Source organism: Hakea prostrata, chromosome 2, assembly GCF_041222555.1.
Source record: "Hakea prostrata isolate BN-2017 chromosome 2, UWA_Hpros_2, whole genome shotgun sequence".
NCBI classification, from domain to species: domain Eukaryota; kingdom Viridiplantae; phylum Streptophyta; class Magnoliopsida; order Proteales; family Proteaceae; genus Hakea; species Hakea prostrata.
The window spans coordinates 69,923,741-69,937,638 of NC_142601.1; the positions used below are offsets into that span (position 1 = coordinate 69,923,741).

General features: G+C 37.7%; 2 protein-coding genes across 2 annotated transcripts; both read left to right on the forward strand.

Moving 5' to 3' along the window:
* Positions 1-221: 221 nt before the first annotated feature.
* Positions 222-7,471, forward strand: CSY3 (citrate synthase 3). The gene is made up of 13 exons (XM_089146405.1): positions 222-785; positions 1,039-1,219; positions 1,334-1,419; positions 2,314-2,418; positions 2,529-2,591; positions 2,800-2,909; positions 3,333-3,452; positions 3,537-3,612; positions 3,820-3,893; positions 4,025-4,145; positions 5,633-5,730; positions 5,928-6,051; positions 7,060-7,471. Exons 1-13 carry the CDS (start codon positions 540-542, stop codon positions 7,189-7,191), a joined length of 1,536 nt encoding a protein of 511 aa, XP_089002531.1. The 5' UTR covers positions 222-539; the 3' UTR covers positions 7,192-7,471.
* A 908-nt stretch (positions 7,472-8,379) lies between these two features.
* On the forward strand, positions 8,380-13,823 carry EMB1473 (Ribosomal protein L13 family protein). Its single transcript, XM_089146406.1, has 4 exons — positions 8,380-8,735; positions 11,969-12,154; positions 13,087-13,257; positions 13,492-13,823. The coding sequence occupies exons 1-4, from the start codon at positions 8,505-8,507 to the stop codon at positions 13,606-13,608; spliced, it is 705 nt and encodes a 234-aa protein (XP_089002532.1). The 5' UTR covers positions 8,380-8,504; the 3' UTR covers positions 13,609-13,823.
* The last annotated feature ends 75 nt before the right edge of the window (positions 13,824-13,898 follow it).

The window sequence follows — 13,898 nt, forward strand, 5'->3', positions numbered from 1 at the left end:
CACGTGTCAGGATTATTTACTTTTGCCATCTCTTTCGTGAAGAAGTGTTGGAGTACTCATTCATCAACGTCAACCACCCAGGCACCCACATCTTTATTTTAAGAAACTTTATTTTCCCAAAAAACGAAAAAGAAAGAGAAGAAGACCGCAGTGCCACAATGTCCACCAAATCGTTAAACACCGTTGATTCGCCAACATGTCAAACCATTTGTCATCATCGACCATTCAACCCGTCGATCTCTAAGACCACAGGCTGAGAACATTTTGACGTGTCGTATGTTAGTATTCTTGAGATGAACCCTATCCAAATATTTTCCACGTTTCAGACGCAACATTTAACGGAAAGGAACTGTTATTTTCCTTCATTATTTACGAACAAAATTGGCTTGGTTGTTCGAACTAAAGTCGAAATCAGGGGAAAGCCAAAGGAAGATCTATGGACGCTTAATTGATCTTTTTTTTTTTTGGGGGTAATCGGACGCTTAATTGATCACGAAAGCTATTTACCGCTTTTGTTCTCGTGAATCGTAGCAGCTACAATGGGAAGTGTGGATCCATCGACTGCAGCTCGGGGACGATTGGCTCTTCTCTCATCTCATCTAGTCCCGGTAGAACCTGCTGAGTTCTCAACCAGTTTGGAAGCTTCATGTGTTTCTGCTCAAGATGCCGTGCCTCCGCCGGGGAATCTCAGAGGCACTTTGACCATCATCGACGAGAGAACCGGCAAGAAATACCAAATTCCGGTTTCTCAAGAAGGGACTGCGAAAGCTTCAGATTTTAAGAAGGTAAAGATTTGGTATTCATACGTATTTGACTTGAAAATTTACTTTTGGAGGGTCGGATTGCGTGATATAGATCTTCTGGAGTTAGCTGATCGAGTTGTTGTCAATTGTTCGTTATTTTTTTTTTTAATCATATTATCAGTTTCGAATTTTCGAAGTGCATAGCCAGGTTTTCTCTCGCTGGTTTTCAATCTTTGTTGGTTTATTTTTGTTATGTTCTTGCCCGTGTATTCACTTGTGATTATGGAAATGATAGATAGCAACCGGAAAGTACGACAAGGGGCTTAAGCTTTATGATCCTGGCTATCTTAATACTGCGCCAGTCCGGTCAACAATTTGTTACATTGATGGGGATGAAGGGATTCTCAGATACAGAGGCTATCCTATTGAAGAGTTGGCTGAGCATAGCTCGTTTATGGAAGTGTCCTACTTGTTAAGTAAGTCTCTACGTAATAAGTTTGTCAAGAATTCATATTTCTCCAAACCCCACCACCACCCTATGATTCCTTTGTTGATGGCTGCTGCATCCGGAATTTTCTTCCTACTTGCAGTGTATGGAAATTTGCCTAGCCAAAGTCAAGTAGCAGATTGGGAATTCGCAGTGTCTCAACATTCAGCTGTTCCTCAGGGTCTCCTGGTATGTTTCTGTTCTTTTGCGTTCACAACCCTGAATTATCTTTCTGAATTTTTGACTTCCATTATCAACTTAACGATGGATCTGTCCTTTCATCTTCGATAGGGAAATTCAGTAGCACAGTGTTGTTACTTCTATGAGTTATTTGCTGTTGCAACTTTTTGTATTTTTTACCTGTCCTTCATCTTGGTGAAGCAACTTCTAATTTGAACCTGGCCCTAGCAATAGGGATATCCACTTTCCACACATGGCTCATAGTTTGGTCTGTTACACTCAAATTATTCATAAGATCAGCACCTAGGCCAAAAATATTTCCTACCTATTTATCAATACAAAATGCCCCTCTCATTTCACTATGCTTGATTATTTCTGTAGGGGCTGCTTATTTTGGTTAGATTTCATTGTTGTAGAGAGTATTGAATTTATGCCAACGTAGAGCTGTTCTAGTGGTGAAACCAACACTTCTTAGTGAAGAGGTCATGGGTTCGACTCTTGCTGAGGCATATTAATATCCCCATCCCCGGCTTAATAAAACCCCTTTGTAAAAAAAAAAAAAAAAAAAGTATTGAATGTGCCAAGTAAATCAAAAGATCCGTTGACATCCTGCAAGAATAACCATGATGTTAATTGGTTTTATACAATTGATGAGCTGAGGTACTTCATTCCTCTTGGTTACAGTGGTGAGCTACCAATAGAATGCTTGGTTATAAAAAAAGAAAGGACTGTTTAAGGCATCCTCTATGACTTTTGAAAGCAGTCTTTTTGTAGCAGGAAAACGTTTGAGATTTCATGAGGAGAAGGATTTAGTAGACCATCTAATTCTCATGATTAATTTATGCAAAACTAACAAATTTCTCTTTTACTAAGTGGTGGTTTCTTTATAATTTTCTTTTGTAGGATATCATACAGGCAATGCCTCATGATGCACACCCAATGGGTGTGCTTGTCAGTGCTATGAGTGCTCTTTCTGTCTTCCATCCAGACGCCAATCCAGCTCTCAGAGTAATTTGATAGTTCTAAATTTGTATTCATATATTAGCAAGAATAAATAGCATTCTGCACCTTTGAGGTCCTGAAACATTTTCTAATATTTAATTTATTTGTTGAATCAGGGTCAAGACCTTTATCGGTCAAAACAAGTGAGAGATAAACAAATAGCACGAGTACTTGGAAAGGTTTGCTTTTTATACATTTGTTTTTTTCTTCTTTTTATACTTTCTGTCATTCTCTAGTTTCCTCCTTTCAATGGTTTTCAAGAGATTAAGATCAATTAGTGGCTTTTTGTAAACTCATATAGTCTCTTCACAGTATGAATACAAAATCTGAATGCTGCTTTGTTTGGATTCTGTTGACTAACTTATGAAACAACTATTTTATTTGCAGGTACCCACAATTGCAGCTGCAGCTTATTTGAGGCTGGCTGGAAGACCGCCTGTTCTTCCTTCTAGTAATCTTTCTTATTCGGAAAACTTCTTATATATGTTGGATTCCTTGTAAGTTTAACTACTAATCTTCTTTATCATATTTTAAATATTCCAGAAATTTAAAATATTGCACCTCTTGGTTGACTTTTGGTATAGTGCTAATTCTCCTTCTAATCATTTCCCCTCTGAGAATACTGTGCTTGACTTTTCATGTTTTGGGACAGAAAAAAAAATGAATGTAATAATATCATTATCTAGTGAGATAGTAGGCATCCTATTCTGGAGACAGAGAAAGTTCAAGTCTGATAGATCTTTTCCCATAATAGCTGATAGCTGTGAAACCTGTGATGATTAAATTCATTATATTACACACACATGAATATAACATTTTGTCATCACACACAAAGTTCTCATGAGCAATTACTAGCGCTATGGGAATTTTCAAGAATGATCTCATATTTTGGATTCCCCCCCCCCCCCCCCAAATTGCAGGGGAGACCGGTCTTACAAACCCAACCCTCGGCTAGCTCGAGTTATAGATGTTCTCTTCATACTGCATGCAGAGCATGAGATGAATTGCTCCACGGCTGCTGCCAGGCATCTGGCATCTAGGTATGCATATTACAGGCTATCCTCCAAATATTGACTCCAAATGTTATTGCTCTTGTCTAATGCAACTAATACAATCACTTTCAGTGGTGTTGATGTCTACACAGCTCTTGCTGGAGCTGTTGGGGCATTGTATGGTCCCCTTCATGGTGGTGCAAATGAGGTATCTATGAAGTTTTATGTTTTGTATGATTCACCATGCTTTAAAACCAGGCAGTTATTTATTTTAAGCCTTTGTGTCTTTCATCATGTGTCTTTTGTCTCCCATCCTCAAAACCTAGGTCTTTTGCATTAAAGTATCTTGTTCTGTGCCCTGTTCTTGATTGATGAGCTGAATAGGCTGGTGCAACTCTTACCTTGATCAATATAGGCTGTTCTAAAGATGCTGAGCGAGATTGGAACCGTTGACAATATTCCAGAGTTCATTGAAGGTGTAAAAAACAGGTGATAATTTGCTATGCTTGTTTTTGCCTGTGATAGTTTTGAGGAGTGCGGCAATGGCAAAATGGTGGGGGCAGAGTTAATTTTTGTTAGTTATTTAATTTTTAATTTCTTTACCTCTTTTTGGTGTTTAGGAAGCGAAAGATGTCTGGTTTTGGGCATCGCGTATACAAAAACTATGATCCACGTGCAAAGGTCATACGGAAGTTGGCAGATGAAGTCTTTTCCATTGTTGGGCGGGATCCTCTTATTGAGGTCTTTATCTTTATCTGTTATGAAACTTTTTTTTCCTCAAATTCCACACCATGGAGGGAAAAAGGTGCCACTATGCTGGCCAATGCGTTTCTATGCCCAACATCTATTTGTACTGTCCTATTCAGCCATGCTGCAAAATACGTTATATCCTTAACTTTAAAAGTTCAAAGAAGCAGAATCATCCAATATCCAGTAATGGAATGTCCATCCATGGGGCACTAGATTCCAGAGCCAACAAATATGGTACATATAAATCTGAAGAGCACTTGAAGTCTCTACAAACCTGATTGATATTATGGGATTTGGTTATATTTCACTATGTTATCGGGAGTCTCTATCCATGAAGGAGAGCCTCAGTCAAACTCATGAGCAAGCAATCTTTTGTGTCCTATATTCTTTCCTGGTACGAGGGCAGTCTGATTGGGCTAACTAGGAACATCTTCAATATATTTGCAAAGGTTCTTTACATTTGACATTATAATAGGCAATGTCTATAGTCTTCTGAAGGATAAGGTGTCAGGGTACTCTTTTTTGTAGCAAATTTAGAAGGGTTGAATTTGTTTTTCTAAATCGTATTCCATCTGAAGGAACTGTTTGCTGCAGGTTCCACCTCCTTCGAAATTTCCCTCAACCATTTGAAAAGGAACATTAAGGGCACATCTTGCCACATGACCTTAAACTCTTCCACACCAAAACAAACTTCTTTACTCTCACTTTCATCTGGTTCTCCCAGGTCTAGGAAACTGTCTCAAATTATCATGGAAATACCCTTACTGGTTATCAATTGAAATGTGCACATCTTCCTGCTTCGTGTGCTTCACTTTTGGGGGAGTGTCTCTAATTAGCTTGTATATGTCTAATAATTTCCCCCTTAAGTTACTCTCCCTTTTGATTTAGCTTATATGTGCCTAATGATTTCCCGTTTAAGTTATTCTCCCTGTTGATTGTTAAAAATGACCATATTCTATTTATAGGCTTTGGTTTCATGGGAAATGGTGGGAAAAGTTAGTACTCTTAGTAATCCTCAACTGAACCAGTCCACCTAATATTGTTATTAAGAAATGGCTTCTCATTTTTTCAGTTTGATTAGGATGGGTTCAGTTGAAATTCAGGGGCTCCTCATACCTCATCAGCTTGGATAATTCTTATGAGGTTCTCTCTCAGCAGTAGCTAGGTCATGATTAATAGAAAACAGCTGGAGTCCTCTATAATGCTTCAAAAACTGCCTTCACCTGCTTCTGGTAGTTTATTTACTTCAGTTCACTTCAAGGTTTAAATTTGGTTTTCAAATGTTTCAGCTCACTATCCAACCTGAACATGGCATTGATCTTTTTAAAACAAAGATCTAGACATTTTATGGAAGTACTGTGTAAGAATGCCGAATTGCCCATTGTAGAAGTTCCTGTCCTGTGCCTTATGGACTGGATCTTGTCATATATAAATAGTTTAAAATCTCTTATATTGTTTCTTCTTTTTACAATTTTCAGGTAGCTGTTGCATTGGAGAAGGCTGCTCTGTCTGATGAGTACTTTGTTAAGAGAAAGCTTTATCCAAATGTTGATTTCTATTCTGGATTAATTTATAGGTAACGATTCTGAACATAAATTTGTTTTCTCTTCCAATAATTTGCTTAAAATCAGCAGTATTAGTATATAAGAGAAAACTAAATTTACACATAGGTTAACATCCTAACCAAATAAAGCAAGAGAAACCATCCATGCCTCCCAGCCATTTGCTTTTCAAGTGTTGTCATTTAGTGATTTGTTTATCTTTGTTAACCAGAGCTATGGGATTTCCAACGGAATTCTTCCCTGTTTTATTTGCAATCCCTCGCATGGCTGGCTACTTATCTCATTGGCGTGAATCTCTGGATGATCCTGATACGAAAATCATGAGGCCCCAACAGGTTAGTCCCTAGCTCAGAATGGTATTTCTTGTACTTTGGCTTTTCTCTGTCTCTTTAACAGGGATGGTTATGATTACCTAGATTTGCCTAATTTTGCAGAACTACACCAAGAGAATAATAATGTTTGTTTAAGCTGCAAATGTCTGTCCTCCTTCACTTTTTCTCTTTGATTGATGTGAAAATATATCACATTTTTTATGCATGAGATCAGTTTTGATAGCAAAATTTGTTTCTGTGACTTGAACTGCTATTGAGGAGATATAGGGTAGAATGTGGGTGGTGGTTGATCTGTTGATCAAGTTTTATCTTCCAATGAAGGCTTAGTTAGAGAAGAGTTTTGTCTTGAAGGTTCTGGCAACTGGCTAATGTGTTGTGATTTTAGCAAATTTATAGACTGATGTGGCCTTCTTTGGTTGAGATCCACCTATATTTTAATGATTCGACATCATGTCTTGAACTGCATTGTGATGCTTCCAATTTATGAGACTATTCATGGATCCATCTTTGGGTAGAAATGACTTTTGTATTGTAAGGGGCTTTATCACAATGTATCGAATTGACCTAGTGGTGGAAGAGATTGATCCCGGGTCTGCCAATTAATTTCAATGCCCAAAGTAGTCCACGAGGTTGCTAGGTTCAGGACATCATTTTTGAACTCTTCCACTGCATTTTGCATTTGTTTTTGTCCATTGAATTCTTCATTCATTAAAATTTGTTTGGTCATTTGTTCTGGATGTTATCAGCATTGAAATGGATTGCATGTATGGCCCCTTGTTCTGTTGGTTCAAAGATGATGTATTGGATACACAAGAACTTGAAAGAATTACCACAGATTATCCTTTAAGAAATATAAACACTTGAACCTATACTGGATTATATGTTTGCTTTCGTTTTATTTACTTCCATAGTTCCATATAGAAGCATAATGTTTTTATTTATTCAACTTCAGAAAATCCATATTGTCCTTCCCTCTTTTGGCATTAATTTTAACTATAATTGAACCTTCAGGTATACACTGGGGCATGGCTTCGACATTATATGCCAGTCAGAGAGCGCCTGGTATCCCCAGATGCTGATAGACTCGGTCAAGTTTCAGTTTCAAATGCAACAAAGCGGAGGCTGGCTGGAGCTGGAGCATAGTCAATCACATCTGCAGAACATTTTCAACATAAATAAATAATGAGAAGAAAAATAATTCCAGTAGTCCGTGCAGCAATTTGCATCCAGATTACTTGTTAGACAGAAGGGCCATCAAATCTTTGTGGATCCTGTGTAATAAAAATATAATGTAATTTGGATCATGATCTGAAGCCATCGTTAAAATTGCATTGAAAGGAAAATATGGCTGATGATCTTTCTGTCACGTTCTTTGTGGTTTTCCCTGTATGCTTATGTTTGAAAAAACATAGAAATTTTGGAATTCAGACTAGTTATGGGCATTTTCGCAGAACACAAACTGATGATTATCTAAGGGTATGTTTGGTGAGTAAGAAAAGGAAGAAAAATCGTAGAAAAGTACAGAAACTCGTTGCTAGTGTGATTCATTTCCTCCCATGCATTTCCCAGAGATTTCGTTATCTAATTTTTGGGTAAATGATTCAATAATTTCATCTTAGCGCAAAATTACAAAATCCAACATGTTGGTTATTTAAACTTAGGGAATGGGCTGCATGATTATGTTTAGCAGGTAGATGCCAGAATTGCCCTACACCCGCGGTAGCTAAACAAGGCCATCCACAAGGTTTTGAGAATTAGTCTATCATGATTGTGTATATTTGTGTAGTCATTGGTTTGGCTGGCAACCCATAGAAGTTCAAAATACTGTTAACATCATACCTGGGTGATTTTTTTTTTTTGTATAGAGCACTTTTTATATATTGGAAAATTGGGGATGAGAATATTACATATGCCGTCTATAGGGTTGAATCCATGATTATCTACTGAGAAGTGATGTTTCTCTCCATTTCTGAGAAGGATTATATTTAGATGATTTTTATATCTATTGAAAAAGATGGATTTCTCCATTTTTGTTATATTTAGATGGTCTTTGTATCTATTGGAAAAGATAAATTTCTACAAAGAAATCAAGTTTGGATCTTCACCTTGGAACACCTTGACTCGTTGAGAGATTCATCCTCAGGAGCAAAGCCAAAATAGATGGGGACTCTTTTATGTGAAAAAAAAAAAAAACCTTAGAAAAATAAAAAGATAAGTTTTCCTAAAAAAAATATAAATATATAAAGGGATTTTTTTTTGTTTTTTGTTTTTGTTAAAGAATAAAATCCAGAATGATGGGCCTTTGCCTGGGCTCAGTCTCTTATCACGGGCAGGCCAGTCTGGTACCTTATCCAGTTTATTCTAGTTGGAGGGTCTGCTCCTGTTCTTTCTCCAAATGCGAAAAAGGCAGCATTGCAGCGTAGATTTGTGACAGTGGGGAACCAGAGGGCGAGAAAATGGCTGTCGCTTACTCCTCTGCTCTTCTCTCATCCCCGTCGGTCAACCCTTCCTCTGTTGCTCTTTTGAAGACTTCGTTTCTTGGGTTTCCACTTGCGGCTTTGAATCCTTCTTTTCGTGCTCAACCACTTCCTTCTACTGGGCGAACCCTTCATATCCGGTGTCAGAGTACCCCAGTAATTCCAAAAGGTCAGGAATGGATGTTCGATGAAGCTCTTCTCGAGGGACCGGTATTGTTCTCTCCCCTATTCAAGCTAGCTTTCAGTTCTTCGTTTAGCTGCTGTGATTGTCATTCTTTTTCCTGGCCGCCTTGTGCAATTTAGCTTTAGAATCAGTCGAATCCAGTATAAATTTCTGCTTCGTATGGTTTATATCAAATAAACCTTATCGGGGGAGTAGAGGCGAGGGAAGGGATGCACTAATGGTAATCTCCTTCACATTTTCCTTTTTGAATGTGGGGCTGGAAGTATTAACTGGAAAACATACTCTCTGAAACTCTTCTTTTGTACCAGAGAAGGTAAGTTCTTAAATGTCTCACTCTCCAGTCTCCACAAGTCCCAACTGGGCTGTAAAAGAAAAAGGTGAATCAATTGTCTTAGACGAGTCTGTACTTCTTCACACGCATACCGTGGATTTGATTTTCACCTAATAAGCAGTATGGGATCTTTGAAGTTTCCCTTGGATAAGACTTTTAAGGTGCTGCTATTAGGTAAAAGGCCAAAAATGATAATTTCCTACTTCGTGAATTGTGCTAAAAGTAGGTTAACTTGAGAAAAAAATCATAGTTTTGTCAGTAACTTGGTTTTGAAAATAATATATATTTTGGGAGGGGGAGGTGGGGGGTGGGGAGTAGGGCATGGTGAACTGTAAAACTGGAGGCAAGACAGAATTTCTTCCATCTAAATGGCAAGCTTTTTACTAAATGGAACAATGAATCGTATGGAATCTAAATCTCCACAAGGAAAAAAAAATGTGTAGCCTTAAATCATCCATGTCTTGACCTTTTCTTGTGTGTTCAGTATAGGGCTTCACTAAGATCAGTATGGAAATGAATAAGGTCATTGACTAAAACTGAACTGCTGTTCATTAAAGGAGGTTGAGGGTTAAAGGAAATAATGCTGTTCTTAGTTTCTAAGTAGTCTGTGCCCTAAACATGTCACTACTATTGTTAGCTGTCCTAGAACGATATGTTTTTAGTTGGGTGGATTTTAATGAATATTGCAAAGAATAAACTGAATTACAACAATTAAAGATTGTAATAGTACCAAGGGTACCCTTATTGTGTCTGAAGAACTTGTCCAAATACCTGTGGCTCTGGAACCTTACTCAAACATTTGTGTACTTGTGTTTAAGTATATGTTATGCTTTCAAGGACAGGAGATGGGAACCAAGGAAGATGAATAAGGGAGAACTTGAAATATTGCAAATGGTCTTGATACATTTATCTAATTACCCAAACTGATGGAATTAACTCTGACCGATTTTTCATCTCAGATGTTTGTTGAGCCAATTGTGCATATCTTGTTATTCTTTTTCAAACCTCTCCAAGCAAACAGTTCACAACCAGATTCTTTGTCAGTTCTGTTATGAAACCAGGTTCCTGCAATCAAACCCAAGAAAAAAAAGGGGAAAAGAGAAGAGAGAACAGCCAAAGTTGTGGAGTTTGTCTGTGGTTAGAATAAATTAATATAACCAGACGCACTGGCCAACACCCTTGGCTGTGGTGTGGACCATAACATTATCAGCAGTGTCGGGTTACATACTGTTTCACAATTAAATAAGGTGAATTGCATTTTTCCTTCATCTACTCACCGTAACATTTTGTTATCAGAGGCAAGAAGATCAGATATAATGTTCTTTAGTTTGTCTTTGATCATAATATAAATCTTTGCTGCTTGAGTCCATAATAAATGGTACGATGTCTGAGATTGATAGAGATGATGGTTACATTGACATTGTCCATAAGTGGGGTAGTGGTCTTCATCTCAGCCATAATGAGAAGAGGCAAGTATGTGCAGGCAATTAATGAAGCACCACAAAAATGAAGCTAGTACGTGCAAAAAAATCAACCACCTTGTGAGTGATTTGAAAACCATAAAACAATTTAAACAGTGATGAGAAGACTCAATAAATAGTCAATGCAGGGCTGCTATAAGAGAACCAGCTTTTAGAATATTCTTCCTAGGAGAACCAAATCAACCAATCACCATGGAAGAAAAATTGAGCAGCGGTAGCCAGGTATGAGTGCCTCTTTTAGAAGTATAAAGCATAAACTAGACTCTAGTAGTAGCAATGAGGCCTGCGACATCTATTGCATCCAAATAATCAGCTATCCCCTAAAAAAACACACACTCATACAACAGCAAAAAAAAAATCTGCAGCTTGAGATTCCTGTGATAAAGAATGGAATTCATGTAAGAGCCTTTATAAAAATCTATTTTAGCATGAAGGGGCTGAAATAGTTGAATATTCCACAATCAGCATTTCCACGACTTGAAAAATCTTGTGCGATTCAGAGAGTCCTCTATTGATGAGAGGCTTAAGTCATAGTAGAGGCAGCAAAGCCAGCTCTAGGTGACTGCACACAGATTGCAAAGGAGCAGGAAATACCAGTAGAATAGAGAATGTATAAACTCTGATACCATGTTATGAAATGAGATGCCTGCAATTAAAGGCGAAGAGAACAGCAAAAGTCACTGAGATTTCCTGCAGCTAGAAATGATTAGAATAACCACGGCCCCCTAAAAGGGCAAACCCGGTGCCGAAGGCTTTAGGATAAGCTGAGTCCCCCCGCGGGGGGGGGGGGGGGGGCAGTTTTCTATGCAGCCTTACCCCAAAAGTTTTTCCTGAGAGGCTATTTCAATGCATTGACTTCAGGCTACAAGTGTGGCCCACCAACCATTGTGCACAGGCCCCTCTCCCTTATATATTTTAAAGTAATAAAGTGCATAGTGATTAGTGGGATAGAAATACCCCTGTACTAAACACAGCTTACCAGTAGAAGAATGAACTAGACTAAACAAGAAGGATGAAACTACCCCTAGAATCTCAACAAGATCAAGATGAGATAAGCCTGTCATTGATAAATTGTGGGACCAAACTCTATTTGTAACATATGTTTAAGATTCAGAAAGTGTGTGTTTAGGTACAAATTTATATGGTACGTAATGCTTGCACAAGCCAATGCATGCCACTATCAAGTTTGAAACTTTCAAATTCAGGACTGTCAGTTAAAGTTTTAGCTCTATTTGATTCAAAACTTTTTAATGTTCTTACAAATTTGCTTTCCTGATGAAACTTTTTTCAGCAATGCTTTACCTCTAATATTGTCCTAATATTCTAACATTACACAAGATTTATTATTTATTTTTCAATTAAGCTGTGTTACAAATTCTTCATTGTTCACACTGGTCTTTTTCAGTATTATTCTTTTCTTTTACAATCTCTGAGTTTGTTTTCTCAGGATGTTTTTAATACCACATGGTACCCAAAAGCTGCAGATCATGTAAACACGGAAAAGCCTTGGTATATTGTTGATGCTACCGATAAAATTTTGGGGAGACTAGCATCGACAATCGCTATTTTTATCCGTGGAAAGAATTTGGCAACTTATACGCCCAGTGTGGACATGGGAGCATTTGTTATTGTGGTATGTTTGCAGTGGAAATGCCAATCATCTATTTTTTTTTCTTTTTGGGCCCACCCCTGTAAATATTTTTGAGCTTCCAAAATTATATTTGTGATTTGTGGTTTGTTTTCAGACTCTGGTATTTCCTGGTTTGGTATAATTGGATCTGGCTTTGTAGGTTTTCTGTTTTTAATTTTAATATTTATTTCTTTATTATAATTTACCAATTTGTTTGCTGCTTCATGTTTAAAGTGGTTATAAACTTCAAATTTTGGTTCCATCTTTAAGCTGAGATCCATACAGATTGATAGTCCCTTTCTGGTATGTACTTTCCTTGTCTCCACCCTTTCTGTTTGTTTCCCTGCAAACCCTATAAAAAAGGAGGTGGTTATTTGATGTCCAGAAAAGTGCCTCATACCAAACATAAGTTTTATGTATGGATAAAGCATCCAGGGGGACCTGCTGTTTTGTGCGCTGCATCTCTGGAATATCATGTGTTGGTCCTTCCATCTTCATTCTGTTTGGACAATTACTGTACACTACTGGATTTAATCCCCTTTTTTGGTTTAATAAAGCTTTACATTCTATGTTCACTTATTTCGTTCATGGTCTTGGATCTCATTGGATGAGAGGAACTCTTCCAATAATTGATACACCTATTTTGAGTTTTGACTTACAGAAAATTGTTGTTGGTTTCTATTTAGTGATTTGGTTTTTTATTTTCATTTTATCTTTTTGGTTGTATATCTCTGCAGTTTAAACATTTCGAATATCATGACTCTATCTTCAATTTGGGCTGTAAATTCAGTTTCGCCCAGTGATTGTATTTCTTTCCGAGTATTTGTATTGTTGCTTAAAAGTTATCAATGTGTATATTTTATTAATGAAATTCAACTTGAGGAGGGTGAGGTGGAAGAGAAAGAATTTAAGGGTTGTTTTTGTACATGAAACAGGTGAATGCAGAAAAAGTGGCTGTATCTGGTAAGAAGAGGACACAGAAACTCTATAGGAGGCATTCAGGTAGGCCAGGTGGTATGAAGGTAGAGACATTTGATCAGCTTCAACAAAGGATTCCAGAAAGGATAATTGAACATGCTGTTCGTGGGATGCTCCCTAAAGGCCGGGTAAGTATTTGATCGTCTGTCATGCTAGTAAATTCTCTTTTCCATCTTTTTACAAATAGGAAAGATTGAGAACAGGGGCCATAATAAATTCAAAGCAAGTTGGTGTTCTTGACTTAATCCCCACCTTCAGGATTCATTGTGAAAGCTACTGGAACTATTACAATGTTATTTAATCCTGAAAGTTGATTGTGAAAGCTTTCCTTTCTAATCTGTTGTTTGCATTGGGGTGTGCAGTTGGGTAGGGCTATCTTCAATCATCTCAAGGTGTACAAGGGTCCAGACCATCCACATGAGGCCCAACAACCCATTGAGCTGCCCATACGTGACAAGAGGATACAAATACAGAGGTAGACGTGGTACTTACTGTTGCTCGTTACTGTGCAAGCATCGACTGGTCTTCCCCATTCTTCAAATCCTTGCATTCTCTGCTAGGAGTTCCTGGGGCAGCAGTTAAATGCCAAACTGCATTTTCACTCCATACCTTTTTTTTTTGTTTGGTGTAACATTTTCACTCCATACCTTAGCTTTATAAAGGGATCATTCTGCAGTAATTATAGATTATTTTACTTGGAACATCCATCAGAAGGAAACAGACCTGCATTTAGTGGTTGGAGTGATGTGAGAGGTATTTTTGTGTCAAT